Here is an 18,009-nt window from a genome sequence, read left to right as displayed (position 1 = left end):
TGTCATAGATCCTTAAATGGTCTGTGTGAAATTGAAGAAGCTTAACATATTGTCTTTTAGAAGATTTGTCTGACTAGCAAACAACATTTTTGATCCACTCATCTCTTAATGGTATTATAAATGCACAGATGTAAATAAACCTCAAAATATCAGGTGCATAATAAATACAGTAGAGAAATTATATCAGTAGGGCAACTTTATTGTACCAAAACTTTCCCATTACCTATTCTTTTTTCTCCTCGTGCAAATTATACTTGTGGTTTACATTTGGTCATTTGGTAATATTAGGAATTAATGCCCAACTTTTAGTTGTCTCTTAATGGTAAGCTCTAACTTTGCTAAGAAATACGAGTTATATGTAAAAAAAAGTGTGGCTTGACATATGTTTTCATGATCACTTAAATTTTAAAGATTATTATTAAGACGATGACATAATTGGCTATGATTAACCCAAGTTATATAATTCGTACATTGACATCATTCAAGAATATATACCCATTTGATTTCTATAAAGTGTGACCTCTTTGAAAGGACGACACAATGAATAATATTAGAAAAAACACTCATAATACACAGAACAAGGACCACATACAATAATTCATCTTTGTTTTATTCTAACAAAGCACTTACGGGCGAAAAAATGCCACGTTATCCTTATCTAGAGAGCCAAACCCTTACAATACGCAGTAACCTTAGCCTATGTAAACGACTAATAAAACTACTATACATATTTAAGATGACTACCACTTAGATTTCATGTACTAGCAAAATATTATTCTGAATTCAAATCTCCTTTATGTAAAATATGTTTAACAAGGTACCAAAAAGGAACAAGAAATATGTATGAAATGAATATAGTACAATAGAGAGAGACGAGTCAAGAGATGGAGATGATGATACCTAAGTTTCTGGTTAAGACTGTATTAGTAACAGACTAATTACAGTATAAAAATGGAAAGAAAAGGCTTTGTAGTTTGTAGTAGTAGTAAAGTGGTGGGGAGAAGTGGCAGAGAAAGAAATGACATGACGATTGACGGGTACGAGGGTACACTTTTACATTAATACAAGGACCCTCACGCCATAACTTGTCTGCTCAATTTTGTACCCTTTTTTTTACTTTTTTAATACGATTACTCCTTTTAGTGGAGACTCTTCACTCTGTGTATTTACTGTAGTACTCCGTATTTATTTTTTCCTTGAATTCTAGGGAGGCTGCACCCTATCGTGCGCCAAAATTTGGGTGATCAATTTTGGGTTTTGCGTATGTATCTTGTTTACTCTAATATATATAAAACTCCATATGAGTAATCTTTCTGTTTCAAAATAAATGTCATTAGTCGACACATTTATTAAATATTTTAAGTTGTCAACAAGTATAAATTAAAAAAAATCGATATTTGGATAGTTTGTATTGAGACAATTCCAACAAATATAAATATGACTATGTTTAATCTTATCATCTTATGTATTAAGTACTAACGGATGTTGAAGTAGTGCATATGAATAGTATTGTCATGTAACTCTATTCAAATTACTTTTAACAAGTTAACTTGTTTAAGATACTGATTAGGTAAGACCTTCTCCTCAATTTACAAGGGAAAGGATGGAAAAAAACTACTTCTCCTTTCAAATCTAACTGTAATAGTTCACCTTATTTTTTTTTTTATCTGAAATCATCTGATCTGGTCTTATCTGATCTTATTGTCTGATTTGACTAAATTTTGACCTTAAGTGTACGATAATCTGCAAGGAAAATATATATATCAAGTGAGATCTTGTTAGATTCGTAATAATGTGTATTTTATTAATATGTAATTTTCATAATTTTTTTCATCATGAAATTAAAGATATTTAGGGATAAAAAATTGCACATAAAATCAAATCATACCAAACAAAGTACATTTTAAACTATTATTAAATCAAATCATACAAAATAAAGTACAAGTACACACTTCAAATACCAAAATAATAAAGTTACTAAAAAAATACACTTTCCACTTTGGTTAGCACAATAACTCGAAATAACAACCAGAGTTAAAGGAGCAAGTTGGGTTAGATTGGGCTATATTTGGAATCTCATTATCTCAAAGTGGGCACCCACCCTTTTTCCTTATTGTAAAATTTCATTGTTTCTCTCTCTTCCTACCACTGGAGGCTTTGTCTATGGTGTTCGTGATTTCTAATACCATCACATTATTCCACATTTCCCCTATTTTCCTCCTCAAAAAAAAAAAAAAAAAAAAAAAAAAAAAACCGAGCTTTTCTCTTATGGCGCCCACTTAGGATAGTGGGGATCCTACTCATTCAGTCTAAGTCTCCAATCGGTAAACCTCTTTTTTTCCCTCTCCTAATTTTTTATTCGTCATTTATATTTTCTCACTAATTTTGATATTACCTCTTTCTTTCCTTCTAGGGTTGGTCCTTTTTTATTTTTTATTTTCCGGTCTCTTTCTTCTTTTTTTTGGTAATCAATTTACTAATTTGATTAGCTTATTTATGCTTAAATTAGTAATTTGGAATTTTTGTTCACAATCAATTTCCATAAAAACAGCTGTTAATTATTACTACTACGGAGTACTCTGTACTATATAGTTTTTATTTATTTATGAACTTGGCTTTAAGCTATATCATCAACATTTGGAAGATCTGCTTGATTTTGACTTGAATATCATGTAATAAAATGTTTTAAATTATTTTTGTTTTGACAGTATGAAGTTTTAAGGCTGATGATAATTTATTTCTTTTAATTTATTATTTCGGAAGCAGCAGTGGCAGTAGAGGGAAATGGTGAGACAAAGAATCCAGATCAAGAAGATTGATAATGTAACTGCGAGGCAAGTAACATTTTCAAAGCGACGAAGAGGATTAATTAAGAAAGCTGAGGAGCTTTCTACTCTTTGTGATGCTGAAATTGGCCTTATTATTTTCTCTTCTACTGGCAAACTCTTTGAATACTCCAACCCAAGGTCCTTCTCTATTCCTCACTCAACCATTACATATTCTTGGTAAATTTTTGTATGTATGTATGTATGTATGTATGTATGTATGTATGTATTTATGTATGTATGTATGAGTGTATTTATTCGTGTTCGTGTTTGTTAATCTTCGATCGAATGCTGTTGTAGCTGTTGCTGATTTAGCTGAAATGAAAAGGCTAATGAAGTGTGTCATATGATATTGAAGGGTTTAAATTAGTTGTGGTACTAAGGTGTGTGTTTGCACTGTGATTTATTATCCGAGTTTATAGGATGTAGTTTATAGGTGGGGGCTATCTAGGGTTTTTGATTTTAGTTTGATTTTGATAGATTTTTCTTAAGAAAATACTCATTATGAGGTCTATTTGCAGAAAATTAGTTGTTTCAAAATGTTCAGACATGCTACAACGGGGGATTTAATAATTATATGATTTCATGGTTAGTTTTATGAGACTTGGGAGTAATTTATGCGACAATATTTAAATTTACCAAACCAAAATGATCACAAAACTGAAGCAAATTTATAGGCACTGGCAAATGTATCTAATAATGTGTATGCCATTTTTGTATCATACAATATACGGAGTACATTCTATCATCTATATTGCGGATTAGTATACAAAAGCTCCGACCCTTCAAGTCATATTTGAATGACACAATAGCTATTAAATCCTATCTTCCTTTCTATTCAGAATGCCTTCCACTCACAATTTAAGAGAATCAGTCCATTTGAATTCATTAATTTCTATGAAACAGCCTCCCAAAATTTCTTTGGTATAACCTCCACCAATGGTTCAAGTGTGGATTTTTGAAAAATTCATGTTTCTGATTGCAAAGTAAGGTTAAAAAAGAACAAAATTACATATGAAGTAATAGATCATTTTTCCTCTTGCTCAAAAAGTTTTTAAAACACTTATTTCCCTATGAATCAAAAGTTTACTGATATGAACAAATTTTATAAATATTAAGTTTTACATGCATAAGATATAGCATGAAAGATATAGTTGCAGTGGAATTTTCACATTAGTAATAGTGTTTAGTCACCTAGCTAAGAGTCATCAATTTGAAATGGGAAAAAAAAAAAAAAAAAATCTCATTATCATCTTTTTGGAATGATATGAGATTTTTTCTTCATCTAAAGTTGCAACAATGTAATTTGGAGTAGTCTATCTACTTGTGAGTTGTCCGAGTTGTCATAAGGCCTTTTTTTTATCACCTTGTAAGAGATTTTGTATGTAATGGGAGTATTATTTGGTTATCGTGTTTAACCTATTGTTGCTAGTTGCTAGACTTGCTACTAATGCTACTTTTATGTTAGCATCAGCCTAGCAAATGACTGCGTTTATGGTACGATTGTAGTATAAAAGAATATCATTTTTAGGATGTACTTAGAGTTATAAGAAGAAATGAGAGAGTATATGTTTGTGGTGGTGTTAGCGAGGTAGATCTGAAAGATTACTGCTGCTGATCTCTGGGGGATTATGAATTTCCATGCTCTAAATGTACTATCTTGAGCTTATTTGTGAAAAGGATAAATAATTTCTTTTATTTTTTTTACACTGTTCCTAGTTGAGAAATGTAAAAAGGGGATTTTTCCTGGAAGTGTTAAGTGAGAAAGAGTAGATTCTGATGAACAAAGTTCACAAGGTGCTTTGAAGAATGTACTGAAAGCGAATCCCTTGGCATATAATTTTTCGCCTTACAAGCCCACATAACATCTAAATCGTCCTTTTTGTCCACAAAGTAGGAGAGAGCTTGTTTCTTTTCCACAAAAAACTGTACTAAAAGTCAGATCAAAAGGACTAAGATAATAGATTAGAATCTTTCTAAAACAAGCAGATTATTAGTGCTTTTATCTGCTGACCATGGCATAATAGCATGTCATACCACGAGGCACCAGCCACTAGATAGTGAATCTAATGAGTACGGTGAATCTAATGAGTACGACTCTTATCTCAATCGAAGTGGTAAAACTGACCTTCCTAGCACACGTCGTTGGTCCACTGCCTTGTTGTCTGAAGACAACCCTCCTGTTCACTGAAGCTACTTGGGATACCCTTTGAAGGACTAAGAAGTGGGGGGTCGAAGACCCACAGGTTGTCATGTAGAAAATAAAATTCCAGCTGGTGTTCTCAAGGGTGAATCCATGCTCTACCTATTAAGGAAAAAAAAAATCTTACTACTATTCTCGATGAACGAGAACAAAATGGAGACAAGAAATTTGCCCTAGGAGGAAAATTGTGCCTCCCTAAACAATTGGGAGATAAAGAAGTGAGGACTATATTCTTCAAATTTCTGATGTGGATACTTGACTTTTAGAAAAATGATACTTGACTTTTAGAAAAATAGAGGAACTCTTTTTTTACAAAACAAGATGTGCCTTCTTTAAGTTCTCTCTAATTTGTCTTCATCAATAACTCAAAGCTCTAACTCAAATACTGATAGCGGGCTGGAATTATGAAATCATGAAAGTTATGCAACATTCTTCCCTTGAAGGGCTTGTATGAAGGAGCAAATTTAAGATAAGTCCCTATCATTATTGACAATGAAACTAGTACTTGATCTGATTCAACTTAATATTTCAAATGGAACAAATTAAGCCAATAATTATGAAAGAGGTCTTTGAAATATATATATGACTACTTAATTAATTTTGGAGAACCTATGTACTAATCTAATTACCTCTTTGAAGTAGAATGAATATTTGAGGAATGTTCGAAAGATTTTGACAACACACTTATACTACTTTGAAAATCTCAACTTCTTCACTCTTTTGACTTCTCCCTTTGAAGAATCCTTTTTAGTTTCACATATTCTTGTTTTCCTTAACTGAATAAATTTTGAACAATTATGGAGCTCAATTGCCTCTTTCTTTTTCAATGACCAACTTGTTGTGTTTCCTAACTCCTCGAATTTATTCTTTACTCTATTGCTATAAAGTTCAATCTTAAATTCTATGCAAACATCAATATTGCAGTTTTAGGCCTTGCTCTATTCACCTTAATTTTGCTAAACTTAAATTACTTTTATTGAACTGAAATTATTTTTGTTAAACCTAAATATTTAAACTGATTTTTTGTTATATTTGCTCTTTAACTTATTTTAATAAAACTGACTTATTTTTGCTGAAATAAAATTATACTAAACTTTAATTATTTTAATAAATATTATTTAAATAAGGTAAAGTGAACAAGGCCTTAGTTTATTTTAAAACTACTAAAATTATACCAAAGAGTTGTCTCATAAGTTGTACTATTGATATGAATTCTTCTGATACTCACACCTATCTTCTTTTGAACATTTGATAGAGCAAAATTGGATGACAATTCCCTTTCCATTTTAGTCCCTACTTGAACATTTGTGAAACAAGTTACTCATTGTCTCCAATCTTCGGAATAACATACCTTAGCTACTGAAATCGCATCATATTTCCCAATTATTTGGTTGGGATCTCCTTGCATGACAAATTCAGTAATTCACACACATGATCAATATAAGCTATGCTTGTTTATTGTTCTAATGTGGCAAGACCCTTTTCTAAAACTGTGAAGAAAACCTTTAATTAGCTCACACTGAAAGAGTAAAATAGCTAATGGCCTAATGAGCATGCTAGAGCTTAAAAAAGGTCAATAGCAACTAGAGTCAGAGATGCTCTTGGAGGGTGGTGAGAGACTGAGAGTAATAAAGTAATGCAATGTCTCTAATACTTTACTTTGATACTATCAATCATACTCTTCCTTTTGTTAAGAAAAACAAAGTGCTTAGTAAATTTTGTCCTACCTTGCTTTCTTGTAAGTTTACTTTGGCTGCCTTTTTAGCTATTTGGTTGATGTTAGGCTTGTTAGACTACATCTCTTGTAGATTATATGTTATCTAAGGAATTGGGATTGTCAACTTGACTAGAAAATGATGATTTCTAGATTGAAATCAATGCTTCGAAAAGTCCCCCAATGATTTGCTCAAGCAGGCAGCTAAGACTTGTTAAGAGAAATCTTATTTGAAACACTAGAGATTTTCAGTTAGAGTTTTTTTTGTTTTTGAAAAAGCGCCTCTAAGCATTGAATTGAATAATGATTTATGGGTCATAGGGAGCATATGGTATTGGCCATTGTGATGGGGGTTTGGTCTTCTTGAAGTTTGTATTTGTCTCAAGGTATTTCAAAATTTGAAAAAAACAAGACTCTTCTTGACAAATTTAAAACTTCGCAATTTGAAAGAATCACTAATGCAAAGGATAACACATAGGGATAAGATGATGGAATAAAAAGGTGATTAAAGTGCAAGTATTTATACAATAAGTTAACTATTCACTTTTTTCATAATCAATCACGAATATGGTGCGTATATAATGTATGAGTGCAAGCTATAATGCTAACTTTAGAACGGTCGTCACCGAAATTTTTATAAGGGTTTCTACTCTAAGAAGAGAAATCTTGCTTGGGAGGTTTTCAAGCATCCGCGTACTTTGGAGATATAATCTCAAGTTTAACTATCTTGAAAGCTTGAAAGGGGTTTGGTTTAAGTTTCATAGAGGGTAGTAGACAATTGAGGTTAAGAAAAATTATTTAAATAAGTTGCTGCCATTAGGAACCATTATGCAAATTTAGTATACCGGGTTCACAACGGGTAAAATGTCAAAATTAGTTATTGCAATTGCATGAAAAGTTGTCTCAAATAAATTACATAAAAGTAATTAATTTGTATAGTTGACTTTTATGTAATTTTAGTTGACGACTATATATTTAATTTGTTTACAAATAATTCAATAACATTAGTACTTCCCTTGTTTTTTTAATCTCAACATTTGAAATTTTACACAATTCACATACTCTCCTTTGATTGTGTTTTGTGATTTATAATTTAGGAAAAAATATAGTCATCTAAGATCTTGTTAGCTTTGTCCCAAAATACACTTTTATAATGTCAATTTATATGTATATATAATTTTACTATAACTCAACTTATGATACAACTTCCGTTTCATATTTTTTAATATGAAACAGAGGTTGTATCATAAATTGAGCTATAGTAAAACTATATAAAGAAAAATATATAAAAAAAATTGACATTATAAAAGTGTATTTCGTAAAACGGAGGTAGTATTTAAATTGATAAAATGTGCATTTGCAAGCATGGAGTCCCTAATGTTGCGATTAACGTTGCAATTAAAAAATTAAAGTTAAGGAAATATTTGTGTTTCATTATTCTCAAAACACATATTTCAACATTTATATGTTTATTAATTATGTATTACTATATAGTGGTTATTATGAAATGTTAAATAATAACCAAAATAAATAAACTTTGAAACAAATATAAGTAGATTACAAATGGTAAAAAACATAAAATTGTTCATTTTAAAATAATTGCAATATTTTGGCTTTTGTACTATCTTTTTGTGACGGAGAAGAAAATATTTCATCAATGAATAGTCATACGGTATCTACAATAATAGCATTGATCTCTAACAATGGATTTAGAGAAAATAACATAACTTTTACAATTAAAATCATAACTAGTTTGCATATTTGGCATAGCTCAAACTTTTATCGCTTCAAGCTTGACGTGCGCAGTGATTTTAAATTTCTTCGCATATTTCCAAGTAGAGACCTTCGCAATCTGCGCTGATGTTGTGATAATAAAGTCGATGAAAAACCTAAATCAATATGAATCCAAATCACCTATCTAATTATTAAACTCTAAAAATAACATTTTCATCACTAGATGAAAATTGGGACAAACTTTCACAAATGGAGAGAACAAAGTAAAGCAAAAAGAAAATAAAGCTAACACCTTAAATTAAGAAAAAGGGTCAGAAATAGTCTAATTTCCGAAGAAATTAAACTATTAAAATGAAACCCTAAAAGAGAAGTGAGGAGAGAAAAGATAGAAAAGGGAGAAGAGGAGGCAAGACCTATGGTACTTTGTTGGCTTTTGCACTATCTATATACAAACTTTAACCACAATTACTTTTTCATATATACAAAAAAGTGATTATATATATGTAATCGTTAAACTGTATTTATATACGTAGTAATTTTTTTTTTTAACCTTTTTACAAATTAACTATTAAGTATTACGTTTATAATGGTTAAATTTGAGTATTAGCAAACGCAAAAGTGAAATGATTGCAATTGATCATGAAACAAAGGGATTAAAAATTTTAACCATTAGTAAAATTATGGTCAAAGTTTGTTAAGTTTAATTGATAAAAAGAGAAAGAAAAAAAACTATTGAGTTGTTGATGTTTGCAGGTAGGCTATGTTTTCTCCATCTTATTTTAAAAACTTTTTAAAAGTACTAATTCTTAATAGAATTTGGTAATGAGCTACTAAATACGCAATACTCCAAACCAATTCTTCTTATTTCCGAGTTCTTATTAGAAATATCTTGAATTACTACCTTTTAAACCACCGTACGATTGGTATTGACTTTATCCTTTTTTCCGGCAATTTTTGTTTGAATATAACGTTATCATCATGTATATTTTTACTAAAATTGTATTATACCCTTGATTAAATCAATTAATGAAAAAATGGATTTTATTTTCTTTAATTCACAAGCAATGAATAATTCAATTTTTATGTTTAATTTATTTGAAGTTCGCTTGCTTGGTGCTCGAATTGAAAAAGGAAGAAGTTAATTGTTGGCTTTCTTTGTGAATTCAAAGATTTTACAAAAAAATAAAAACCCTAATTTTGCCCCAATTTGATTTATATGATAAAAATCAGAGAAGTTTAATTTGGCGGAAAATAAATCTCAATACTAGGTTATACTCCTAAATTTGAGCATAAGTTAACATTCAAAATCACTTGAAAAATTTTCAAATTGGGTGGAGGATAAGACGCAATTTTCTAATGGCGGCAATGGTGGTTGTGGTGGAATGTCGCGGGCTTTGAATTTTTATTTTTTTTTGTCCCGAGAGAAAATTCATGCTTTATTGTAAATGATTCATTTATTTTTTCTACCCTAAGGACATTTTGCTTTGAAATAGAAGAAAGTTGAAGAAGTAGAGTTCTTGGTCCTCGGAAGAGGATAATTTTTTTGTGAGCTTAGTGATGATGAACATGCAAGCAAAGAAGAAAGAGAATGAGTTGATTAGGGTTTTTTTTTTTTTAAAATAAATTCTATTTATTAAATAGCCATTTGATTAAGAAATGGTGTCATAGGCAAAAGTTGCTGGAAAAATAGGTATAAGTAGTAATAGTAATTATGAAGTGGTTTAAAAGGTAATAATTAATTTTTTTTTTTTTTTTGGAAAGTAGTAATTGACAAATTTTCATACAAATAATAGATATGATTAAGTAAGAATATAGTACAAAGAATAATTCATACCAAACTACTCATGTTCAATTGATGAATATTACATATTTCTTTTACACCAATATCAAGTATAAGGTATGGGTATAGAATGGGTGTACCCTATACTTTGTGTTTGTTTAAGAAAATTTTAAACTCATACCTCTAACCCATAAGGTATAAGATTTCCAAACTTAAAGGGGGAGGTGGGTTTGGCTCATACCAAACCTCTATGGCTCTATGTATCAATAAAAGATAAAATTCATCCTCAAATGCGAACAGTAACTAAATAAAAGGTGTTAAGAATCAAGTTTCAATCTCATATCACATTGGAATTTGGATTCATTCCTAATTCTATACCGTTACGTGAACCAAATGCTCCCTAATATATTATTTCTCTGTATAAAATGTTTAGGTCCTACATTCTCACTTATTCAATTCTTCTATAATCAAAAGACACTAATTTTCTTTAATTAAAGTCATATGACATCTACAATTGATAATTGGCGACAAGAAAATAGATTTAAGAAAATCTAACAAGAATTAACAACGGAAGCACTAAGAATTCAAATGCATATAGATAATAACAATTCGACACATTCTCAATTCGTTTTCTCATACAACTTTTTGAATAAATCCGTTGTCGCTTCGTAATTTTTGGAGGAAGAATATTCTTGTGATAAATTCGTAACCGGAATACAAGCAATCAACATCAATCGTAGCCCCACATATTGAGGCTATTCCAAGCTTAAAGAACACCTTGTCTTTCGAGATTGAAAAAATCTTGTCTTTCGAAAGAGAAAAACCCTTTCTTTCGAGGGAGGCAAGTTCCTCTCAATCGGAGGAAACAATATTATAGGCTAAAGACAAACAAAAAGCAAAGAAACTAAGATTGAGTATGCGAAGGAATCCCCTTAAAAAAATAAAATTAAATAACAATATAGACTAGGGTTTAGGAGAGAGGAGAAAGGTTAGGATTTTTAATAGATAAGCCAACAATTTAATGTGTAGAATTTTGTTCAAATCTTACAATTAAAGATTTTAAATTGATGTTCTTTTCACTTCATTTTTTGTCGAAATTACATTGTTTTCATTGAAACCATATTATTTTTTGTTTTTGAAAGTTGAAATCATATTATTTTGTTAAACTTTAATTAAATTAAATTATATTAAGTTTTCTATAAAAAATTTTTCATAAACAAATAATTTAATTTAGTTTCAATAAATATAATTTTAATTCAACACAAATAAGGTGAAAAGGATTGTGCTTTAGTATTTAATTGTCCACTTTGTAAAATGACTTATGTGTTTTAGGGTTAACTTTTTTTTTTTTTTTTTTTTAATTCACTTTGCACAATTAATTTTAACTATACGCTATGAGGAGAGCTTTGATCGTTGTTGCATATCAAATGATTTCATACCACCTTTCATATCTCTGTATTTAGCATAATTTTCATCCATGAATCTATTAATTTGTTGCTGTTTGAAGATGATTTCATTCTAATTTATGCGATGTAATCAAAAGATTAACCTTTTTTTGATTCCGCAATAATCTTTACCAATGTTTTGTTTTTTATTTTTTTTATTTATTTATTTATTTTTAATTATACTAAACTCAACTAATTGAACATGTCTCACCATATTGACATTATTTTCCAGAAATTTGGTCGATTTGACCTTTGAACCTTAGTTTTGTGAACTAATAAAATAAAAGAAGGGTAGAGTATTGTTACTTTAATACTTCCTCTGTTTTTTTTTTCACTTGACTTGTTTTTTTATCACGCTTATCAGTGCAAATTTAACGATCAACTTTAATTCTCCATAAGTAAAAATTATAAAAGTTATATATTATGAGAGTACTTGTTGAGACGAATTCACAAAAATCCCACGTGAATATGTTTTTCCTTACATATTTTTCACAAAAAACGGTCAAAGGAGGGGTGGTAAATAGTGTAAAAGTCAAAGCGGGTCAAGTAAAAAAAAGAACGGAGGAAGTATATATCAATTTTCCATGAATCCTAATTAAATAATCAGTGGGGAGAGTAAGTTTTGCCCTAGGCCTAATAGGCTACCATTTTGCTAACTCAATTGTGGGATCATGGTTAGCTGACTTAGCAGAACTAGGAACAGATTGTTCTGTTTAGGGTTCTTCTCATGGATGATTTCAATAACATTATATCCTCACAAAGAACAGTTCTCAGAAAATTCCTTATACCACACAAGCTAACCTTAGTACAGTGCCCCAATTAGATGATTTATGAGGGTTCTTTTTTGTTTGTTTTCTTTCTATATTAAGTGGGTGTTGTTGCCTACTACCTTTTTTTTCCATGTGAAATGATGTAAAGACTAAAGTTTTTAGGGTGTTGTTTCTTACTACCTTTTTTTTTCCACGTGAAATGATGTAGAGATTAAAGTTTGTATGATGTGGTAGAGGAGGCAGTTTCTTGTGGATTATTTGAAGTTTTACTTTCTTAGAAATGGAATTGTTGGATTATGATTTGTCTCAATTGAATTTAAATTGAGTGCAACTGTACGGAGTACAAACATAATGTCCTTCCTCTTGCTTCATTTAAAAAGCATATTCATGCAATCATGCAAACATTTTCAAAACCACTTAGTTTTATCAACTTATCCAAATACACTAACTTCATTATATCAATCCCTAGAAGCTTTGTTATAACGGATGCAAGAAAGAACAAATATTAAATGTAAAATTAACAAGAAAAACACACAATTTACGTGGATCACAAACAATGTGTTGGCTACGTCTACGGGCAGGCAGACAAGAGTGATAGTTTTATTGATCTTGGGGAAAACAGATTACAGATTCAGAACAGATTTGAGACCAATCACATAAAACAGATTGATTGTCTCTCAGATTTCTAATGAGAAATACACAAAAAAAACTCAGATTTCTGACAACTCAACTAATGATTGTCCCGGCTAGGAAATAACCTAGGAGTATTTATAATAATCCCTAGGTTAGGAAAGAAAGGCCTTAATTAAGGAAATAAGGCCCATGAACAAACTAATCAAAAACGGCCAAAAAAACCCCTAGACATGGGCGTGTCACAAAGGGCATGGGCGTGCCGTGCCCTGGATCAAAAACAAAGCAGTAACTTGGAAACAAAACGACATGAGCATGTCAGATTTTGATATGGGCGTGTCAGTGCGAATGCTCATATTTTTCGTTGAGGCACGCCTATGTCTCCCTAAGGCGTGGGCGTGTCTCGCTACACCTTCCCATCTTTGCGGCACGAGTTTCCTAGCTCACGATTCAAGGCTCTAGATTCAAGGCACTATTTCTTACAAGCTTTGCATCAACCCATATCTCGCCTCCTTAAGTATTAAGCTGTTAATTATTTTGATTTTGCTTACACTTGTTTTCTGCTCTCTTGTTTGTAGTGTTATGTTTGACCAAATACACATGACTGATGAAACAGGATCCTTATGTAGTTATGATAATAGGATCATATTTTCAACTTTTAAATTGCTTCACCTTTCTAAGTAAAAGTGATATTGAAGAACAATGACTTGCTTTTGACTGTCAATGTTCCTGATGGACAAATGCTCACAACAATCTTTTATGTACCTAAGATCATCAAAACTTTTGCCTTGGAAATGTGTGTTTCATTGGATCTATGATGATTGCCAAAGCTTTCCCCAATGGTATTTGTAAACTGGCACTTGCCATACTAATCTATAATATTGTAATGTATCTTAACTTGAATGTGTTTTTAATTGGTCCCTATCAAGGATGACACAAGTGCTTCAACGGCATATGCTACATGCAGACAACATCAACAAGCTAGAGGAATCATCACTAGAGCTAGAGGTAAGCTATATCTAAAGCAACTGTGTTAACTACATTTTGAGGTATTTTTGTTAGAAAATTTGCTAAAAGCATGCACAAACACCTTGTTCATAAGATTTTTACTAGAAAGAAAAAAATTTGTGCTTTCTTTATTTGTAGTCATGGTTTGGAAATAGGACATAAAATGGATGTCAATGCTACATTAGATTCTTCAAGGAGACATAATGAAGTTAGGGTTCTACTGTTCTCATATAGTCATATGGGCTTTGCAGCTTTGCTGTTGGAATCACTTTCATTTGCTAAGTCGTGAAGATGGAGTGAATTCTAGGTGAATTGGAGGCATTAATATAGCCTTTTTGTAAATTACTAGTGTATTACTCCATAATATCTATTCAAAACAATTCCTACCCTAGCTAATAGACTAACAGTGTCTGATTTCCTTTGTCCCAAATGCAAGCGGCCTAGGGTTATTGGTAGAAAGATTTCTTCTAACAGTCTCTTGTTTCAACAATTCTGGAGTTATCGACTTCTCCAATTCTTCGAAATCATAGATTAGTGTGTGTTGTTGATTTAGTCCTTTGTGCGGAGAATTTACTTTTCTATTGCATATACGGAGTAGTTGGAAAGATTTTCCTAGCATAATTAGGTTATGCAGACTTTCATGTGTTCAAATTGATATAAACTCAGGAAAATTAAGTCCCCGTTAGTAATTCATTAAGACAAAACAGAATCAAGGTAAAGGATCATATGCATAACTTGAATATTATTACTTCTAGAAAAACAAAGAAACCCAACTCATACAATGAAACTCTTTATCTTTCAAAGAAGGTAGTAAAATCACTTTTCATTACTTAAATCCATTAGGTGATACATTGATTTGATGCAACTTTTCTTGTGTTTGTAGGCTGAGGATAGTTTGTGTACTATGCTAAGCAAAGAACTCGAGGACAAGACTCGAGACATAAGGTAAACTACTTAGTAACTCTTCTCGTTCTAGTAAGCTTTGTATGCTATGCTTTAGGATCCGTGTTTACATGTAAGTTATGATCCTGGGACAGTCGTATAAATGGAGAAGATCTTGAAGCATTGAGCCTTGATGAGCTAATGAAATTAGAAAGACAAGTTGAAAGGGGTCAAACCAAAATTCGCCGAGCCAAGGTTGTGTTCTTTACTTGAAACAAACTTACATCAATCATGTACAGTTTATATTATTACATTAAATCACGGAATTTTTATGGCTTGAACTTGGTGATCGTGTTCAGGGTGAAAAACTTCGGAAAGAGATTGTCACCCTCAAGGGAAAGGTACACTTTTTGGCTCATATTGCATTTTCTGTTATGTATTCTGGACACATCATCTCACCTCAAATACTCGTGTCACATAACTATGTTTTCATAGTCACTTACTCGTCTATGAGTTTAAGCAACATAGATTTTCACGTATTTGCACTTATTTTCTTTGATGTTGCTGGTACATTGAAATGTGATGGCGCAACTGGGACAAGTAGGAAATTGAAACGGCAAAGGAAAATCAAATGTTGAAAGAACAGGTGGAAGTGACCTCGAAATTTATTTTACATCTTCTGTTCCCAAAGAAAGTTTCTCGATTAAGAAGTAAAATAGTTGTCTTGGTCAATACTACAGATGAAAGATGTGTCAAAAGAACATTTTTCTCTGCTGCATTTGGCTGCGGAATCAGATATCAGCGTTCCCTCATCAGCTCCAATTCAATGGCTGCCAAAAAAAGATAACAACTCGATTTCAAATACTTTTCTTACATTGGGGTGAGTGTGTTACCAGTATTCTCTATTTCATATGCTTATCTATTCCCTCTGTTCCTTGAAAATCTTTATACTTTCTGTTTTCATCCGTTCCATAATGCTCTCTTGTTTACGTTTTCATCACTTAGTTGGGGCTTATGTTCTTATTAATTTGAGTGCAGCCCTCCTGTACAAAGTGAAAATTTATGAAGTGTATTGCAAATTTGCAATAAAGCGCGAGCTATGGAGTATATGAAAGCAGATTTATGTATACTATAGTCATGGAGAGAAGGATAAAGCTATATATATGTTGAATGTATTTAAATTGTGCTGCTTGGAATTCTAGTCAGCTTTGTAAACCCTAATTCAGACGATGCAGTAGTAAGTAAATAATGCAGGAGGCAGAAGTTGAAGGTGTTCAAGTCTTTGTAAGTGTTATATTCTCTTACTTTCTTTAATTCTCTGTGCCCTAGTTCTTTGTGAATTACCTTTGACAGAAAAATATGTTTGATATAACTGATTGAGATGTGGGTAATCCTACAGCATTTTTGCATTGCTTTTGTTCAATTGTCTCATAGGTGCAACGCATAACGTGTATGGGTTTATATGGTGCGACTATGTGTCTTTGTGAGCACCATATAATTCGTGTTTGCTTCAAATCAAATAAATTGAAAAGTATCTTGTTACAAGTTTGGGTCATTGTTGAGTAACTGGCTAAGTACTAGCCAATGATACCAATTGGACTTTTATCATTTCGTCTTTGTTTTCTATCAATAGGGAGTATGAAGTTTTTGTAATTAAGATTTTGGGTCCAATTTGATATCTTGGTCGATTGTTAGTTTGTTACCCATTGTCATTTTTTGGGCTTTTGTCATTTCGTCTTTGTTTTGATAAATGACTAAATGTAGAAGTATGTTGTTATAAAGTACAATGTTAGGGTATTTACAGTGGGTAATTGCTAGCCAATTAGGATTTAATTATTTCGTCTTTTTAGGCAAAAGAAGAAGTTATTTTGTGGTTTACATTTTTGAGCCATCCATGTTAGGTAATTGGCCAAATAACTAGCCGATGACCCCGATTGGACTTTTATCATTTCGACTTAGTTTTGATAGATAAAATAGTGCCTTGTGATTAGGGTTTTACTGTTTTAGACCATCTGCGTTAGGGTAGTTGCTAGGCAACATCACTTATTGGGCTTTTTTATATGCCTATTGAAAGTTTATTTTATGTTTTTTTCACTAATCTGAAGCTGAAATTTCTGTACAACCTGCTGTTTTGAAGTTTGGATTTGCTGCACCATAAGTTGAGCTTGTTTGTTTACGACAGAGTACTTTGTTTTACTAAACCAAATTTCAATTCTATAATTTTGTGGAACACCAATAACTCTAACAACATAGTTAGTTCAGATATCATATTAGTAACCTGCTATTTGACCTGACTAGAAAGCTTCTTTTACTAGACTGGTATACGGAGTTCAAAGTGACTTAATGAAGTACTAATGTACATGCATATACTAATTGTTCGAGAGCATTAAAGAGTTCATTTAAATCTACGCTAAATGCAAAGCACTTCTTCGTAAATTTCTGTAAGATTGGAAGCGGATAGGTGGATGTAACCATGTAAGTAACACTGTAACACCCCAAAAAATATTAGAAACGTGACTACATGAGACAATAAAAAAAAAAAAAATTAAAAAAAAAACATGCAAGTCCCCGTACCATTTGACTTATTACATCTTTTGCAACCGTCCTTTGTAAATAGATACGTAGTAAGAGAAACTCGTACTAGCTGTTACGGAGTACATTGTTACCAGCATAGTGAGCTTTTTTTCTCCAAGGTCATTTTCGTGCACTGAAGCAGTTCAGTTTGAAAGGAATTGCAGGCATAGAGGCTTTTCATGGGGCCTTCAGACTTGGACAATTCTAACATTGGAGTAGCAAATGATCTTACAGTAATACTTTCTCTTAGCTTATTTTTGAGGCGTTTATCTATATCTTGTTTTGTTAGGTGTCCATTGTAAATGAGTTGATTGACTGCTTGTTTCCTGCATCAATGAGAGTGATCTGTGTATCTTTAACATTAGGTTTGATAAAATGAACTTAACACGTAAAGGAATCACAATGTATCATTTATTCTATAACAGTACCCCAGCCCAAGAATAA

At 31.5% G+C, this 18,009-nt stretch overlaps 1 protein-coding gene across 7 annotated transcripts; it reads left to right on the top strand.

Moving 5' to 3' along the window:
- The first annotated feature begins 1,979 nt into the window (after nt 1-1,979).
- Nucleotides 1,980-16,400, top strand: LOC110718558 (MADS-box protein AGL24-like). 7 transcript variants are annotated; one of them, XM_021897413.1, is made up of 9 exons: nt 1,998-2,324; nt 2,767-2,966; nt 14,031-14,109; nt 14,993-15,054; nt 15,147-15,246; nt 15,351-15,392; nt 15,596-15,637; nt 15,732-15,871; nt 16,030-16,400. In XM_021897413.1, exons 2-9 carry the CDS (start codon nt 2,785-2,787, stop codon nt 16,055-16,057), a joined length of 675 nt encoding a protein of 224 aa, XP_021753105.1. In that variant the 5' UTR covers nt 1,998-2,324; nt 2,767-2,784; the 3' UTR covers nt 16,058-16,400. The 7 variants fall into 7 exon arrangements, with proteins under 7 accessions (XP_021753102.1, XP_021753100.1, XP_021753099.1 ...); XM_021897410.1 differs by having other exon boundaries at nt 1,980-2,324; nt 2,770-2,966; nt 15,596-15,871; XM_021897408.1 differs by having other exon boundaries at nt 1,981-2,324; nt 2,764-2,966; nt 15,596-15,871.
- Nucleotides 16,401-18,009: the final 1,609 nt, after the last annotated feature.

Source organism: Chenopodium quinoa, unplaced genomic scaffold, assembly GCF_001683475.1.
Source record: "Chenopodium quinoa cultivar QQ74 unplaced genomic scaffold, ASM168347v1, whole genome shotgun sequence".
In the NCBI taxonomy this organism is placed as follows: domain Eukaryota; kingdom Viridiplantae; phylum Streptophyta; class Magnoliopsida; order Caryophyllales; family Amaranthaceae; genus Chenopodium; species Chenopodium quinoa.
Note: the sequence above shows the minus strand (reverse complement) of the source record. Positions and strands in the feature narration are given on the sequence as shown.